At 62.6% G+C, this 16,716-nt stretch overlaps 1 protein-coding gene across 16 annotated transcripts in view; it reads left to right on the forward strand.

Annotated features, from left to right (window-relative positions):
• MCF2L (MCF.2 cell line derived transforming sequence like) overlaps window positions 1–16,716 on the forward strand; it is a 103,187-nt gene that overhangs the window by 58,775 nt on the left and 27,696 nt on the right. For all 16 annotated transcript variants that reach the window (XM_072976568.1, XM_072976572.1, XM_072976575.1 and 13 more), the window contains 2 exons: window positions 2,139–2,253; window positions 10,688–10,778. In XM_072976568.1, coding sequence (XP_072832669.1) covers window positions 2,139–2,253; window positions 10,688–10,778 — 206 coding nt within the window. The remainder of the gene's footprint in view (window positions 1–2,138; window positions 2,254–10,687; window positions 10,779–16,716) is intronic.

Here is a 16,716-nt window from a genome sequence, read left to right on the forward strand (position 1 = left end):
CCCCAGGTGCGGCTGACATGGGCGAGGTGCTGGCACTGCCCAGGAGCCTATGCTGGGGTCACTTCGTGTCCTGGTCATGATCCACCTGTTGCCCTCCCCTTGGGTCCAGGTCTTGCCGTCCTGTCCTGCCGGCCGAGGTGCACGACCCCAGCCACTGGACAGTGCCAGCTGCCCAAGTGCAGTGCCCTGGCGTGGTCGCTCCTCCATCGGGCAAGCCTGCCTGCCAGGGCTCCCTGCATGCCCCTTAGGGGTCCGGAGGATGATGGCCTCTAGCCAGCAGGTCAAGGTCCCTCCTGAGCCCTGAGAGCCGCCCCTGCACCCCGGGGCTCTCCCCACCGTCCCCCAGGAGCAGAACTGTGGTGTTGCTCTAGGGTTGAAGTGCCTCTCGAGGACCAAAGACTGGGAGCAGGAAGTGGAGACAGCGTCCTGGCCCTCTGGGTGGGGCGGCTGCCACGAGGGGTGCCGGCCTCACGGAGGAAGGACAGAGCGGGTGTCCTTCCGAGAAATGAGTCTCCCAGTGGGACGGGGTCGTGACCTCCACCTTCCTCCAAGTTGCCACGCCTGCCCTTGGTGTTACCGTGGTGACTTGTGGTGTCACCACGTGGGAGGAGCCCCAGACACGCCTCCTCTGTTGTTCAGGTGCCGCCCAGGCACTCGGGGAGGGGTTTTGCGCAAGTAACTGAGGCCCCAGCGAGCGGCTGTGAGCTGGGGGCCTGACGAAGCGCTGGGCCCTCGGAGGCACCGAGGGTTCCAAGGATGAGGGTCTTGATGTGCCCGAGGTTCCCTGCCACCAGCCGGAGGATGGGGCCGCCTGGAGGGACGTGGACGCCCTGGGGGCTGAGAGCGAACTCAGCCCCACCACCCAGGGAGCCGGATGTCGGGGCACCGCCGAGCCGGCCGCCCCTTCTGACCCCAGACCGCGAGCTGACGTGGGGTGCTGCTCACGTCGCCTAGTTTGGGAGCCCGTGACGACGCATCTTGAGCTTGAACGTCCACAGCAAGCTGGGCCGTCCTGGGTGTCACGGACACCCGTCAGCAGAGCCCAGCGGGAGTGGCGCCCACATCGCTCTCCAGCCCATCCGGTACCCAGACTGTCCACTCCCAGCATGAGGACACTCTGGCCAGTTTTCACAGGGCCCGCTGCCTTCCCAGGCCCAAACGACTGTCACCGAGGCCTGGTGGCCCTGTGGGACAGTGGGGTAGATCGCTCCTCGGCCCGGATCTGGGGCAGACGGCTCCCCTGTGTGGCTGTGGCTCCTGTGATGACCGCTTCCCAAGCAGGAGCCCTGACGGGGTAGATGCTGGCGCAACTTGCGGCCTCGGGAGCCGCGCGCACCGCGTCTGCCGCCTCCTGTGGGCTGGAGCAGGCCGCCAGCTCAGACCTGGGTTCAGAGGGACGAGAAACGGACCCTGTCCCCAGAGGAGAATGGTGGCCGTCTCCAGCCACCCAGGACACCAGCTGGCGGGCACTTCCCACCTGGCCCCACTGCCTGGCGTCTGTGCTGCTCCCCCAGGCTGGGGGACAGTTCAGACCAAGCTCACAGCCCTGGTCTGCGCTCACCCCTCCACGACGGCCTCACTCGGGCGGGGCCGCTCTCCCTTCCCAGACCCCGGGCCGCTGCCCGCTTTGTGTGTGATGTGTGCTGGGTGCACCTTCCCTTGGAAGTGCCCCCGTCCCGCCTGTACCTCCTCCCAGCAGCACCGAAGGGGCGGCTCCCGTGAGGAGGAAGCTGTCCGTCCAGGGTCTCGTGGGGCAGAGGTGCAGGGTCAGGGGCAGCTGGGGTCGTGTGCGATGTCTAAGTGCCGGGCGCATTGTGGAGGGGCATGGAGACCATGTCCACAACCACAGGAGGGACGCAGGGCGCCAGCTCTCTGTGCAGTGCGGTCTCCGCTGCGGGAAGTGCAAGAAGAGGGTCTGGGAGGAGCGTGCTGCCCTGCCCTGTGGAGGCGGAACAACAGGTGTTTGTTTCACTCATCTCACATCTTTCCAGGTCCGACCCTCAACAGCACACAGTTCTCCCCTAATAACAACACGGAGAGGGAGTTACTTGGTGCTCCTGGAAAGTGACTGTTCTGCTGAGACCTGGGAGCTTCCCCTCCCGGCCGCCAAGCTAAGTGGCGCCTTTCTCTCTCCCCAGGCGGGCGGGGGCAGGACGGCAGCCCCGTCATCACCTTCCCCGACTACCCAGCCTTCGGTGAGGTCCCGGACAAGGAGTTCCAGAATGTCATGACCTACCTCACCAGCATCCCCAGGTGCGTGTTTTGTCGCAAGCAGAACCAGACCCTGCCCTCCAGAAAGGTGGGGAGCGCTTCTCTGAGCCCACTGGCCACAGCGGGCAGCATGGCATCCTGGAGCCAGGGGGCGAGGAGTGGACACCAGGCAGCCCCAGTGTCGTCCCTGGTCTCCCTCTCGGAAGTGGTGCGGCTGCAGCTGCCTCGTTAGGGCGCCGCGGACAGCCACGTGGTGCCCGGGGTGGGGACGGACCGGCCGCAGCGGGAGGCTCTGCCCAGGAGCCGTCAGCTCTCTCCCTCTGGGTTTCAGGGGCTGGTAACAGAGCTCCATGAATTAGGCTAATCTGGGAGACTGACCTAAACGGTAGGTCTGACCACCCGACGACGCCCGTCGTACGGGAACTGCTGGTCAGCAGTGGTCGGTCTCCACTAGTCAGGGCGGGGCCTGCGAGGGGGCATAGGTTCTTGCAGAAACCTGTGGGTGGGGAGGTTAAGCTAGGGGAGCCGTCTGGACGGACTTGGGCAGAGGTCACCTGGCAGAGAAAGCTGGGGGACGTGCAGCCCAGGGACGGAGGATGTGCGCCTCCGTCTCCATGTTTCTCGGTACCCGACTCGCTGGGCCGGGCTCCGGGCGGCAGCGCTGAGGTGAGAGGGGTGCTCAGTGTTCTGGGGGCACGTGGCCTTCCTTCAGGGCCCCTTGGGCTGGCCCAGCCCCCTCGAGGGGCTTCATGGGGGCCCTGTTGTACTGCAAAGCGTCTTTGTTTATTTTTTCCCTGGCCCTTGAAGTCACAGCCAGGAAGGCAGGTGTCACCGCTGGTCAAGGACGAAGCCCTAGGCCCCGGGGGACATCGCTGAAGTAGGATCAGGGGTCTGGAGAGGGACATGAAGAGGGGGCTCCCCCATGGAGTGTCACCGCAGGGTGTCCTTGGGGTGGGGATGGTGGGTCCAGCTCTTGGCAAGCCCAGCAATGGGATGCAGAAAAGCCGCACGGCCCCTGGGGTGGGGACACCTGGGTCAGACCAGCAAGAGGAAGGAGCTGCTCTCAGCACTGGTTTGGGGAGTCTGGTGATTTCACAAGAAGATGGGGTGTCTGTTGGCAGCTGACTGTGGGTGCCTGGGCAGCCGCACTGGTCCTCTGCAGGGCGGGCCTCTGGCCAGCTCCCCATGCTCCCTTCTGTAACGTCTCCCCGGGCATCCCTCGTCCCTCTGCAGCCCTCCTCCCACCGTGGCTGTCCTGCCCCCCAACTTCTCCCGCGGCACAGGCCTGTCCCAAGCCAGGCAGAGGAGCTCCCAGCTAGGACCTGTGTGGGCGCTGTCCACGGTCTGAGGCTGTGGTCTCGGTCCTACCCCTGTGGGCTGTGAGCGGGGCGGCCCTGCCCATCCTCACAGCAGAACACTGCGTGGAGCCCCTCGACCACCTGCTCCTCTTTCCTGACCCATAAGTGGGTAGAATCAGAGAACTCAGAAGCAGAGAATGTGCAGGCCAGAGGGCTCCGCGCTTGCAGAGAGGTCTGGACTGTCCCGTGGCCTCCTCACTGCCCACCTCCTTTCTCTGTCCCTACGATCCAAAGTCGTGCAGATTAAAACTCACCTCGAACCAGCTCTGTAGCTGGAGTCGTGGTTCCCCAGCCCCGGCCGAGGTGCTGGCTGGCCCGGACTCAGTGTCCAGAGGGTGGCCTTGCTATGGTGACCACTCGGTGTCAGCTAAACAACAGGCCGTGGCCGGGGGGTGGTGAGTGGTCTCCCACTGCCCACCTGGAACAGTTCAGCACGGTGAACCCTCACCTGCCTGTGCATGGAAACACGGGGTTTCAGGTCACTCTTAGTTTTGGAAAGGTCAAAGAGTCATTTTCTACCCAGCAGACCCAACACCCATCTCAGAGGCCGGCCTTTTCCCAGGCACTACAGGCCAATCTTAGACCTTACCCTCCCCTGGGTCACCACCTTTGCTGCACCTGCTGGTCCTCAGGCCTCCTGGCCTCAGGGCCTTTGCACTTGCTTCCTCCGCCCAGGGCACTGGAGACGGCTCCTTCCCAGGCTGCAGGCCACCTCCTTTGGGATGCCCTCTGTCCTGCACACCTAGGAAAGAAGCCGGCTTCACGAGGCTCACCTGGAGTGTCACCTGTAACCTGACAGCCCGGTGCCGGTCTCTGTCTCCCCTGCACAGGGGCCCCGAGAGCAGCACGTGGCTCCTCCGCAAACATGTGCTGGCAGGTGGGCTTCACCTGCAGAGAGCAGAGGAAGCCCAGGGCGCCACCTGCCTGACAGGCAGGGCTGCCTCTGCGCCCTCGCTCCAGCGCGCTCACCTGCCCTTCAGGCGGGACGAGCACCTCTGTTTCTTCTGTTTTTAAGGGGTTCTTGCCTCAGTAGGTCGGGCCTCTCCGGATCCTCGCGTCCAAGGTCGCAGGCACGGTCCACGCACAAGCCCCAAGGGCAAGAAGCACATTTCCCTCTGAAGCGGAGGAATGGCGGAATGGCGGCGCTTCGCTTCCGCATGGTGGGGCAGCGGTGCTGGGACGGGGCCCCGGGGTGGTTTGACCACGCGCAGCCCAGCCCCGCGGGCTCCGTCTCCAGGCGCCGTGTGTGTGGCGCTGGTCGGTGTGACTCTGCTCACGTGTCTCCCTCCCGGTGGAGGGTGCGGCAGGGCCCTTTCATCCGGAGTGAATCTCCCGCGTGGGAGCCCAGCCCCGTGCTTCGCGGGCGCTGCGAGGAGGACCGTCGAGGGGAGGGGCCCCGGCCCGATGTGCCTGCGGGACTGCGAGCCCTGGGCCCAGCGGCTGTTGGCAGCTGTGGGCTGGTTCCTCGGGGGCGGGGGGGAAGGAGTGGGGGGTCCTAAGGAGACAGAAGTGCACTCACCCACCGCTTACCCCGCAGTTGTTTCCAGACCACTCAGGGCACACGAGAAAGTATGGGTGTCGGGGGTACAGCAGGGGCCTGGGTGCCGCCCCCGGAGGACTCCCATGTGTGGGGGCAGGCCCCCCTCCTGCGGGAACCTGGGGCGCCCTGTGCTCGCTGTGTTCGGGAGGGAGGGGCTGCCACCTGGTGGACGCGGTCGGCAGCGCAGGCCCCTCCGGCCTTCCTCCTCGATGGCAGGAGGGGGAGGTGGGCGGGTGCTTCTCGAGAAGGGGCAACTCCCCACACCGGCTGGTCACCCCGCACAGTGAATGCACCAGCACAGCCTCGAAGTGGAGGATGAGATCTAGGACCGCGTGCGCTTTAAACGGAGACACAAGTTAAGTGGACGGACCTCTCGTGGAGGCCGCTTCCAGGACACTGACCTTAGAGCCGCTGACGAAGCTTCGTTGGTCCTTTAGAAACACCCCCTGGCTTTGCTTCAGTCATTGTGTGCGGGCGATGGGTCACTGGGTTAAGCCATTACATCTGGTTGACAGTCACCGGCCCTCGTGAAACGTCAGGCTGACGGCTGACGGGCAGGCCTCGTCCTGACGCAGCAGACGGTTGTGAGTGTGCAGTGGTCGTGGGTCTTTTGGAAGACGCCCCGTGGGGGAAGCTGGACGGACCAGTTCATCAGCCAGGGTGTCGGCCGGCAGCGCCCCCGCAGTGGCCACACAGGGCGGGGGGGCGCCTCTGAGCCCATCTTGGCTGGGGGCTGGTTCCACTGCCCGGGCGCCCACAGCTCTTGCAGCTCCTGATGGGTCGCGACCGTCTGCAGGCCGGTGGGGACAACTCCAGGGACTTGTGGCCAGCCTGCCTCCCTGCAGAGCTCATGCGACAGGAGGGGAGTGCGGGGGCGGGTGAGATGTGGCCGGATCTGGACACCCCTGGGACCTGGCGGCGACGAAACAGAGAGAACCCTGCTGCGCGTGAACAGGAGGATCGGCAGCAGACGCCGAGGGTTCCAGAAGGTGCTCCGCGTGCGTCTCACTCCCCAGGTGGTGCTGTGTCTCCGTGCCCTTGGGGAGGGGCAGGTCACTCCGCGATTACAGAGGAGTGGCCAGCAGTGTGCACGTGTGTGTCTTTTTGGGTGTGCATTTAAGGGAGCCGTGTGGGTGGTGGGGGTTTTCAGTATAATTTTTCTAGTTGCGGAGAAACACATGTAACACGCAGCAACCTGCCGTCCTGACTGTTTCTAAGTGTGCAGTTCAGTGGTGTTGCCCGAGCGCACGCTGGTGTGCGGCAGACCCCCGGAATCTGTCGTCTTGTGGAGCTGAAACTCTGTCCGAGTTACACACTCCCTCCCTGCTCGCCGTCCGGCCCCTGCGCCCACCGCCTACTTTCCGTCTCTGAATCTGACGACTCCGGGACCTCACACAAGTGGGGTCACACAGAAGTCGTCGTTTCGTGTCTGGCTTGGTCCTCAAGCGTGACGTCCTCAAGGTCCATCCGTGTTGTAGCGTGTTGACATGGGGTAGACTCCATCGCGTGCGTGGACCACGCTGTGCTCGTCCGTCATGTTGGAGGAAGCTGTGCTCCTGAGCTGGGTGGAAATCGGTCTTTGAAAACCAGGTGCGCTTTCCTTCCCGCCGTGAGACAGACCTCGGCACTGTCTGCGGACGGACCTCCCCCCGGCGTGCGTCCGCTCAGACGAGTCCTGGGTACGTTCGTGTTGGTGCTGACGCGGGAAGAAACAACAACATAAAGAGTGAAAGGCGCATGTTCTCGGGCTCTGGAGACAGTGCCGTGCTTCTGTGGGGAGTGGGCTGTTCCCCGGGGCTCCCTGGCCGGTGCCCGCGGTCCTCCGTGCGCGCCTGGCCCTCGCCACCCTGACGGGGCCGACGGGGCCGTGAGAACAGACACGTACTGTTGCCCCGGGCGGGAGAGTTTTGTAGAAAGAGTTGGACGGTGGGGGAGGGGACCGCTCAGCGGTGGAGCGCACGCTCAGCACACGCGAGGCCCTGGGCTCGCTCCTCAGCCCCTCCTCTAAAAAAGCAGATAAACAAATGACCCTGGTTACCACCCCCCAATACAAAGGTGGATGTTTTTCTAGTCGCTATGCTTTCTGCCCGGTGGGCGCTCAACCAGCGGGCCGGTTTCTGGGCTGCAGGCTGTGGGTCACGGACCTCGGGACGGTGGCCCCCGGGGGTTCTGGGCAGCAGCAGGCCAGCAGGGGCCACCAGGTCTGGTGTGACCGAGGGCTCCCCCGGGCGGGCAGGGCAGGGGCGACTCGGTGGTCGGGTGCTTCCCTGACCCCAGGCCAGGCCCTTCGCGGGGTCTCTCTCTGCTCTAAGCTCTTGCAGGCACTGGGGTCGTGATTCCCCATTTTAACAAAGGCAGGGAGGAGCGCAGGGCTCCTCTCTTACTGGGGTGCACCGTGCCCTCTTCCTGAGAAGTGCCCCGCCGCGGCCGCAGGAGGCGTCAGAGCTCACGGGGCTGATGGAAACCACGGGGTCACACCGCGGGGGGCTCGCCACTGCCCCTCCTTCCGGCCCCCACTTCCCTCCTGACCCCACCCAGGCGGAGGTCCAGCATCCACCCCAGGGGTCCGGACCTCCTTCCAGGATCTTCCTCTGGGGCAGAAGCTCGGACGTGCTGACGTGGGGTCTGATCATGGAAAGTCCCCAGGGCTTGTCCGTGGGACCTGCCTTAGATCTGGGAGCCGCTGGAAATGCACCCCCTGAAATGCACCCCCTGCACCCGGGTCTGCGTTTAACAAACCTCGGAAGTCCCGGGTGCGCCGCTGTTGGGGACGCACTCGGGTGGGTTGGCCCCACCGCCCTCTCCACCCTGGCTCTCCCACCGCCCTCCCCTCTGTCGTCCCGGCATCTCTGTGTCTCCGCCCGTCTCTGCTCCAAGTTGTGTCAGGTCCGAGAACAGTTGCATCTGGGCCAAGAGCTGGACAGTGTGATGCCCGGGACGGCTGGCCTCGCAGCGGGGAACTGCCCAGCCCTTGTCTCCTGACTCCTCACGCTGCTCCTGCCCGGATGGGGGGCGGGGGATGATGGGGGTCGGACCCCAGGCCACCGAGGGCCACCCCGGAGAAGTTCGCAGGCCCCGGTGTTAGAGGGGCACAGCGGACCCAAGGACACAAGAACCGGAAGTTGTGCGAGCTCCACGCCATTTGTGAGTTGGAGCCAAAAGTGAGCTCATCACCCTCCCAGCTGCTGGGCAGCTGTCCAGGGCGGCCCCGCTGAGCCAGCTGCCAGGAGGCTGGAGGCCGGCATCTGTGTCCGCAGGGCCACGTGTGTCTGGGGTCCTGGGAGCACCTCCCTGTGCGGCTGCGGCTTCCAGGCCACTCCCTCCAGCTTCCTCTGCGGCCACCGCCGTCAGCACCGTCGGCCCGAGGCCTGGCGCTCGAGGGCCCTGGGGGCTGACCTCTGGTGCCTCTGAGCGGGGGCCGCCCGCCCTCTCCCCGGGCACGTGAGGTCACAGATGCGGGGCGGGTGTGGTGGAGGGTGAGTGGCCGGACCCCGGGACTGCAGGGCCCTGGCTCCTGGGGGCCTTGCTCTGGGCGCAGGGGGCGTGAAGGGCCCCTACATCCCCACGTGAGGTGCGTTCTGTGACGTCTCTGTGCCTCTGAGTCAGTGTTCCCCAAGTGTGGTGGGAATGAGAGGGCCCCAGCCGGGTCCAGGCATGTGGCCTCTTTGCTGTGTGTTCCTGGGGCCAGGTCCCCTGAGAGGAAAGGCCTGCCTGGCCTGACGCAGGAGGCAGCCCAGGGGTCGGGAGGAGGAAGGGGCTACTTTATCCTGCAGAGTGAGCCTGGGGGTCTGGACTCAGAGCCAGACCGTGGGGCTCACTTGTCAGTGCTCAGCAGCTGTGTGACTCTGGGCAAATGACTTAACCTCTCTGTGCCCCAGCCCCTCCACTCCGGGCTGATGAGAGAGCAGTGCCTATCTCTTGGGTCGTTGCGAGAAGACTGGCCCCGAGCTTCAGTGCGACGCCTGCCCGTAGGACCCCTCCCAGCAGGAGAGAAGGGGGCCGGGCTGGGCTTCCCCCCTTCCCTGGCGCTGTGCGGGTGCCGGGCACCTGCCGGGCAGCAACACGACCGCAGAGCTGGGCCGTGTGTTCCCACAACGGGCCCGTGAGCTGCCTGCCCTGGCGTCCGTCCTCGCTGCGCAGCCTGCCTTCTGGGACGTGTTTTTGCGGGTCCAGTGGATTTCTTATATTTCGCTCGTGATTTTGATTCTAAAAGATTCTGCTGTCGGTGACTTTGCCTCCTCACGAGCTTGCGCTGGTCCTCCCACTGGTTGAAACATGAGCCTTTTGTGTTACGGAACTTTTACCGCGTGGTGTTCAAAAGTGCAGAGCGAGATAAAGAGCCAAGGACACCAGTTACGGGGGGCAGGGAGGTGGCAGAGGCCATGAGGTGACTCAGGTGACGGGGCTGGGGGCCCTGGGCCATCCCACCATGTGCAGCCCGGCTGCCCGCCCTGCTTGTGCCCGAGTTCTGCGCACAGGACACGCGCTGAGGGCAGCAGGGGCTGCCCAGCTCCATGGCAAAAACTGGGTACATTTGGGCAACAGAGGAACCTATTTTGGGGTCAGAACAGGTGTGCCATCCCAAGGCCTCCTGTGGAGTAGCAGGGACAACAGAGTCGGGGGTCCCGGACCAGGTGACTCTGAGCAGGGGGGGTCCTGCACTGCCCAACGTGCAGAAGGGCTCAGCACACACCCAGGGGCGACTTGCTGTGTCGCCATCATTTCTCAGAGAGTCAGGATTTGGGACATCCTGGCTCAGGCCTTGTCGCACAGCGTTGACCTCAGGCTGAGCACGTCCACGGGGTCACTTGTACGTGATCCGGGTATTTCTGGTCCTTATTTGAACCCTGAGGTGGCTCCCAGGCGTGAGAAGGAATAGTTCAAGTCAGCGCCCCAGGCCTGCGCCCCCCTTCGTGTCCACGTGGATGGGCGGGCGCGCGCTGGCACCCGCAGCCGGCTGGAGGCGGCGTCACCCTGCGGAAGTGGCTCCTGGTTTCCACACTGTGACTCAGGCGCCTGCGTTAGGCTGTCACTCCCAGCGCTCAGATGCTGCTGTGCCAGTAGCCACATCTCATCTCTCGTCCCCAGCAGCTGCCTGTGCACCTCCGGGCGCCTCGGGGATTTTCTCCCCACGTTGTGGCAGTGCCGTCAGCGATTTGTAACATGGACGAACTCGGGACCTCAGACGCTGGGACTAGCGTGATGCGTGGGTCATAGAACTTACTGTGAAGGGGTCAGCCTGCTGGCCCACATGGAAGGGAAAATGACCCGGCTCTGACCGGGACAAACTGGACTCCGGAAAGATGGGCCCTGCCCGGCTCTCTGCGGCGTGAGCTGGCTCGTGTCAGGCTGGGAGACACACAGATGGGATCTGTCTGTCTCGGTCGGAGCGAGCTCTGGAAAGTGCCTGGCGGGGCCCTGGAAGGGCTGTGGTCTGCTCAGATGCCCACTCGGCACGTGTCTTCTCTCGCAGTGTGGAGTGGCAGGAGGGTGACAGGAGGAGCCGGTTTATTCTGAGGTTGCCGGGAAAGTCTGTCTGCCAGCTGCGCCCACTAACCGCAGCTCCCCCTCGTTTCAGCCTGCAGGATGCCGGCATTGGGTTCATCCTGGTCATAGACCGGAGGCAGGACAAATGGACCTCAGTGAAGGCGTCGGTCCTGAGAATCGCGGTAAGTGTTGGAGCCCGGGCCTGCGACCGCCCCACCTTCTCTCCTCCCAGGCGGGTAGCACAGCCTCTCCCTTCTAGACACCCTTCTGCCTGGTGGCACTGTGGGCTCTGGCCCTTGCTGTCCGGTGGGACACAGAGCCATGGTGGGTGGTCAGCTCGGGACACCAGCCCAGTGCAGGAGCAGGGGCGCCTGGGAGCCCACACCTCCCTGAGCTCCTCGAGTTGCTGGGACACGTGTATGTGTGCGCACGCGCATGTGGGTATGTGCACGTGTGTGTATACAGCGTGCCCTGTGGGTGGGTGCGCTGTGTGTATCCATGCACGTCCGTGTGTGTGCACACATGCCTGTATGTTCTCTCGCGGGGCAGCCCTCAGGGGCCCTGTTATTATGATTTGAAGACAGTCTCACCAGCTGCCGTGTTTCTGGCGTGGAGGTCACGAGACACTCAGGACTCACCGGGCACTCATTCCTCTGCGGGACCTTGAGAGCGTTACAGGGACTTTTCGGGCTAGAGGTTTGGAATTACACTGACGTTTTCTAAGCGACGTTCTCCTCAGATGGGCTGTTTAGTCTTTGGTTCTCTGGCCGCCACCTCGGTGGCCCTCGTTACCACGGAAGCCCCCCTCGCGTGGTGGAGGTGGTTTGCAGGCTGTGTGCCAGGGCTGGGCGGGGCTGTGTCCAGCGGTGATAACTGAGCGGGGGTGACGTCAGCAGAAAGCCCTGGGCTTATTTTCATCGGCAGCGTCCACTCCCGGCTCCCAAGCTGCCCGTGGAGCGCTCGTCACCAGCCTGCGTTTCGCCCACGCAGCCTCCTCACGGCCAGAGGACCAGAAAGTCCGCCTGTCCGGGCGAGGGTGCCCAGGGTCCTTGCTGGTGACTCCGTCGCTCCCATCCCCATGGACTGGACTCCCCCAGCCTCTGTTCGTTCTTGCCCCCTGGGCTCCGAGAAGCTCCTGCCCCTTGTCCAGGGCTGCAGGTGGGGCGGGTGAGCGGACTCCCTCCTGGCAGCCTCATTGTTCCATCTAACAACTCAGTGTCTGCTCCGATCTTACAGGTACAAACCCACCGGGGGCTGCTGGCCCCACCTTTGTCCTTCTGGCAAAGCGTCTCCCTCACGGCCCGGGGCGGCTCCGGTTCCCTGTGCCCACCGGGCACACACTCCCTATGTCACCGTCAATCTGAGACAAATCAAAACACTTCGGAATGTTTCAAAAGAAGTATATTATACAGGATATGTGTTACATTGTCAGCTTTTCTTTGTTTTTAAATCCTTAGAAACATACAGAGTGCTTTGACATGCCATCACCAGTTAATAGCCAGTGTGTTTCTTTCTTTTTTTTTTAATTTTAAAACAAATTTTCACATGATGTCCCATGAAAGGCTGAATTAAGAATTAAATTGTAAGAACCACTGGGTCAGTTGCATGATGCACTGACAACAAACATTTCTTGAATCAGTACGTTAGTCCTGGACTGGATGCCGAGAAATTTCCAGTCAAGTCTGTTGTTGCTTTAGAAGGTAACACTGTTAAAATAACCACATTTTTCAAATCCAGTGATCTGCCCAGTTCTTTCACGTTTATCCGTCACTGACTCAGGCATGTCCCGCTGTGCACGGGTGTACGAGCCCCTTTGCCCTGACGGTCGCAGATGTTCCTCGTGGGGCCCAGGCCTCTCGTCCTCACCGGCAGGTGCTTCTGTGCTGGTCTGCACACGTGCTGCCCCACAGCCCTGCACCCCAGTCCCCGCTCAGCCCCCCTTCCTGGAAGTGTGTCGTCGTTGTTTGCGCACGGGGGTCCCCGGCAGCCAGGGCCAGCCCCGTCCGTCTTCTCGTGGCTGGCACCCAGCCCAGGCCCCATGTGAGACGGGCACCATCAGTGTCCCTCAAGCTAATCAGTCATTCCTGGTCAGGTAACAAGACCGCCTCCGAAGGCAGGAGTGCTTTTCAAGGAACAGATACACTGCCTAAAACCGGAATAGTCCTCGAGGCCACTCGTAGGACGGCAGGGTGGCCCAGGGCAGACCCGGGCCGGGCCACGACCACCCGTGGCCTTGCGTCAGCATGGTTTTATTCTTCAGGTTTATCGCCAGATGAATTTCTGAAGCGAGCTGGCTCATCTTTAAAACTCTGTTTTGTGAAAATCATAACTGAAAAGTTAGAGTTTTCATTGATTCTTACACAATAAAAATACAGATTTTTTTTCCTATCATTTTTTCTGTAAGTCTTAGGGTTCCCCACTACTGCTTTGGAAATCCTAGCGGTTAGCAGTTTTCCAGCAGAATTGGCAAAAATTCTCCTTGAAAACCCCAGGGCGTTTTGTTCCAAGAATTTACTGATTATATTACTGCCAGAAATTCTACTCACATATTCAGCACATTTGTTGAGGCCCTACTGTGTGCCCTGGAGGGGGTGCAAGGGGATAAGCAGGAGCTACTAAGACAAGTGGGGTGCAGACGGCTGGCATTTGATGAGGGTGTGACCAGATGCCGGGCGAACTCTCAGGGGCGCCTGAGACAGGGTGGTAGGGATGCTGGGAGCCCGGCCCTGCTTCCTCCTGCGTGTGCGTGTGCCCCTCTGAGCCAGCATGTGGGATCTGATCTCCACCCCGGCTCTGCGGTGGTGGGGACAGAGCTGCCACCTCGTCCGCAGGCAGGGGAGCTGGGGGACAGAGCTGCCACCTCGTCCGTGGGCAAGGGAGCTGGGGGACAGAGCTGCCACCTCGTCCGTGGGCAGGGGAGCTGGGGGACAGAGCTGCCACCTCGTCCGTGGGCAAGGGAGCTGGGGGACAGAGCTGCCACCTCGTCCGTGGGCAGGGGAGCTGGGGGACAGAGCTGCCACCTCGTCCGTGGGCAGGGGAGCTGGGGGACAGAGCTGCCACCTCGTCCGTGGGCAAGGGAGCTGGGGGACAGAGCTGCCACCTCGTCCAGGGGCAGGGGAGCTGGGGGACAGAGCTGCCACCTCGTCCGCGGGCAGGGGAGCTGGGGGACAGAGCTGCCACCTCGTCCGCAGGCAGAGGAGCTGGGGGACAGAGCTGCCACCTTGTCCGTGGGCAGGGGAGCTGGGGGACAGAGCTGCCACCTCGTCCGGGGGCAGGGGAGCTGGGGGACAGAGCTGCCACCTCGTCCATGGGCAGGGGAGCTGGGGGACAGAGCTGCCACCTTGTCCGTGGGCAGGGGAGCTGGGGGACAGAGCTGCCACCTCGTCCGTGGGCAGGGGAGCTGGGGGACAGAGCTGCCACCTTGTCCGTGGGCAAGGGAGCTGGGGGACAGAGCTGCTACCTCGTCCCCGAGCAGGGGAGCTGGGGGACAGAGCTGCCACCTCGTCCGTGGGCAGGGGAGCTGGGGGACAGAGCTGCCACCTCGTCCCCTAGCAGGGGAGCTTGGGGACAGAGCTGCCACCTTGTCCGTGGGCAAGGGAGCTGGGGGACAGAGCTGCTACCTCGTCCCCGAGCAGGGGAGCTGGGGGACAGAGCTGCCACCTCATCCCCGAGCAGGGGAGCTGGGGGACAGAGCTGCCACCTTGTCCGTGGGCAAGGAAGCTGGGGGACAGAGCTGCTACCTCGTCCCCGAGCAGGGGAGCTGGGGGACAGAGCTGCCACCTCGTCCGTGGGCAGGGGAGCTGGGGGACAGAGCTGCCACCTCGTCCGTGGGCAGGGGAGCTGGGGGACAGAGCTGCCACCTTGTCCGTGGGCAGGGGAGCTGGGGGACAGAGCTGCCACCTCGTCCGTGGGCAGGGGAGCTGGGGGACGGAGCTGGCACACAGATGCCATCCTGGGCTGTGGGCCTAGACCTGGCCTGTGCTTTCCCCCAAGGCTCTCTGAGGAAACGACCGCATGGTGCCAGCTGGGCTGGAGCTCTGGAGGGGACACCTGCGCACACTGGCCCTCTGGCCTGGACGATTCCACCAGGGCTGCAGGTGCCACAGAAGCAGGCCGGTGGCCGAGAGGCTCTGTTTATCCAGTGTGTTTGGCCGCCTGTGTGAGCCTCGGCCCTTACACATTGCGCTGTAATTCGGGGCTATTTTAAGCCACCGTGTATGCCACCTCGTGAGCTGAGCTTCCTTTTTCTTCTTTGGACGCCTTCAGCTTGGCTTGGAACAGAAACTAAGACATTGGAGGGACTGCGTGCAGTGCCCCTGAAGTCAGCCTTTGCTGCGTCCCCCTCGGGCAGAGGCTGCGTCAGCTCTGACAGGGCGTCGGGGTGAAGTGCATGTTTTCCTGTCACAGTTCATGGCTACGGCCAGCGGACAGGACCCAAAACTGGAGTTCAAACCTTGCTCTTTGTCCCACGGTTGGTTCAGGGTTTGGACTGTCCCTGGATGGATATGCCTTTGGTTAAATACCACACGTGCTCTTCCAGGACTCCATTTAAAATTTAACCTCCTTCTTGTAAACCACACGTGTGCATGCAAGCGTGTGTGCGTGCGTTCAGGGACATTGTAACAGAGTGCTCATCTGTGTTTGGAGCCAGCCTGGCTCAGCTGAATCTGTCCCCTGGAGCACACTGCTGAAGGAGGTCACAGTTAAAGCCATTCATCGGCTGTGTGGGGCAGGACCATGGGGTTTGCCTGTAAGGTCGAAGCCCTCTGTGCGCAGAAAAGGTGCAAAATGAAGTATCTGTGGCACCCAGGATTCTAGGTCATCTAGCAAATACCCTAAATGTGGCAGAGCAGTGCTGGTTCTGACTGTGTGCTGCTTGCTGGCGGGCTAAGCACGGACGCAGTGCGAGCACCAGGAGGGCTTCCCGGCCAAGGTGACGCAATGAGAGTCAGAGTCAGAGGGGATGAAGGAGCTGTCCGGCAGGAGGGGTGCTGACCCGCCCCTCAGTGCACACGGGGAAAGTTCAGGGGGAAGTGGAAGGCCAGTGGGCACGGCTCCTCCGAGGGCCTGGGGAGCACGGGCCCCCAAGGCGGGGCAGGTCATAGCACCGCCCTTGCCGAGGGAAGTGCACAGCCTGGCTACTTGGAGACCAGCTCCCACTGCGGGAGGGCTGAGCCTCAGCGCCCTGGGAGGCCAGGTTTAGGGCAGCTCCCGGCCTGGCTGTTTGCGCGGTGGCTTTGCATACACTCACCTGTGCTGCAGGTGGAGCCCCAGCTTCAAGGGTCGAGGCCGCCTACACCAGGGTGGATGCCTGGGGCTCCGTCTCCAGGCTGGTGGGTGGTGCAGGTCCACACAGAGTGCCCCAGGAGGGCAGGCGGCATGGGCTTCCCAGCGTGGAGAGCACTCTGTTTAATGGCCCTTCAGCCAGAGAGCATGCCCTCGCTGCTGCGTTCCTTCAGTGTCTTTTCCGCAACGGTGCTTATGGAAGTCTCCACCTGTTCGCCCAGGGTGGTCTCGGCACCCCTGCTCTGCGCGCCCACCCACACCTGCGCGGGGGCCCCGGGTGGGAGACCTCTCTGGTTCAGACTCCAGGGTTGTCATCTGTCGGCACTGAGACACGGGGTTTCAACTTCATATTCATTACACAAACCTGTGTTTGTTCTCTGGTTACTATCAAACACTGTGGGTCAGGCTTTGGCTGCTCCGTTTGAAGTAAAACATACAGCCAGGCTGGTTAAAGGTGGCTTTGAGCAGAACTTAAGGAAGTTAGTGCCCTTGGGGATGGTTTTCAAACTGTGTTCCCCAGATCACCAGGGTTCCCCAGAGCACTCGCTCCCTTGGCTGTTTTGTAGAAGCGTGTGGTGACTTTCCATTTTGTAAGTCTCAAATATTCATTCAGAAACCAGCTTGTGCCTCTTTTTCTGTCTCCAGATGACGTTTCAGTGGTCATCACGGTCAGTTCCTCAGCCAGCCAAGGTCAGCCCAGAAAATAAGCAGTGTTGCTTTGAAATTGCGTAGAAAACAGTTACAATCATCGTCTGATTGCTTGATCATTAAGTTGCAAAGCAACGCCATTGTATAGCCTTCATCCCACATCTTCCATCCAGCTACCTCTGTTTG

The sequence above is a fragment of the Vicugna pacos genome, chromosome 14 (genome assembly GCF_048564905.1).
Source record: "Vicugna pacos chromosome 14, VicPac4, whole genome shotgun sequence".
Classification (NCBI taxonomy): Eukaryota; Metazoa; Chordata; class Mammalia; order Artiodactyla; family Camelidae; genus Vicugna; species Vicugna pacos.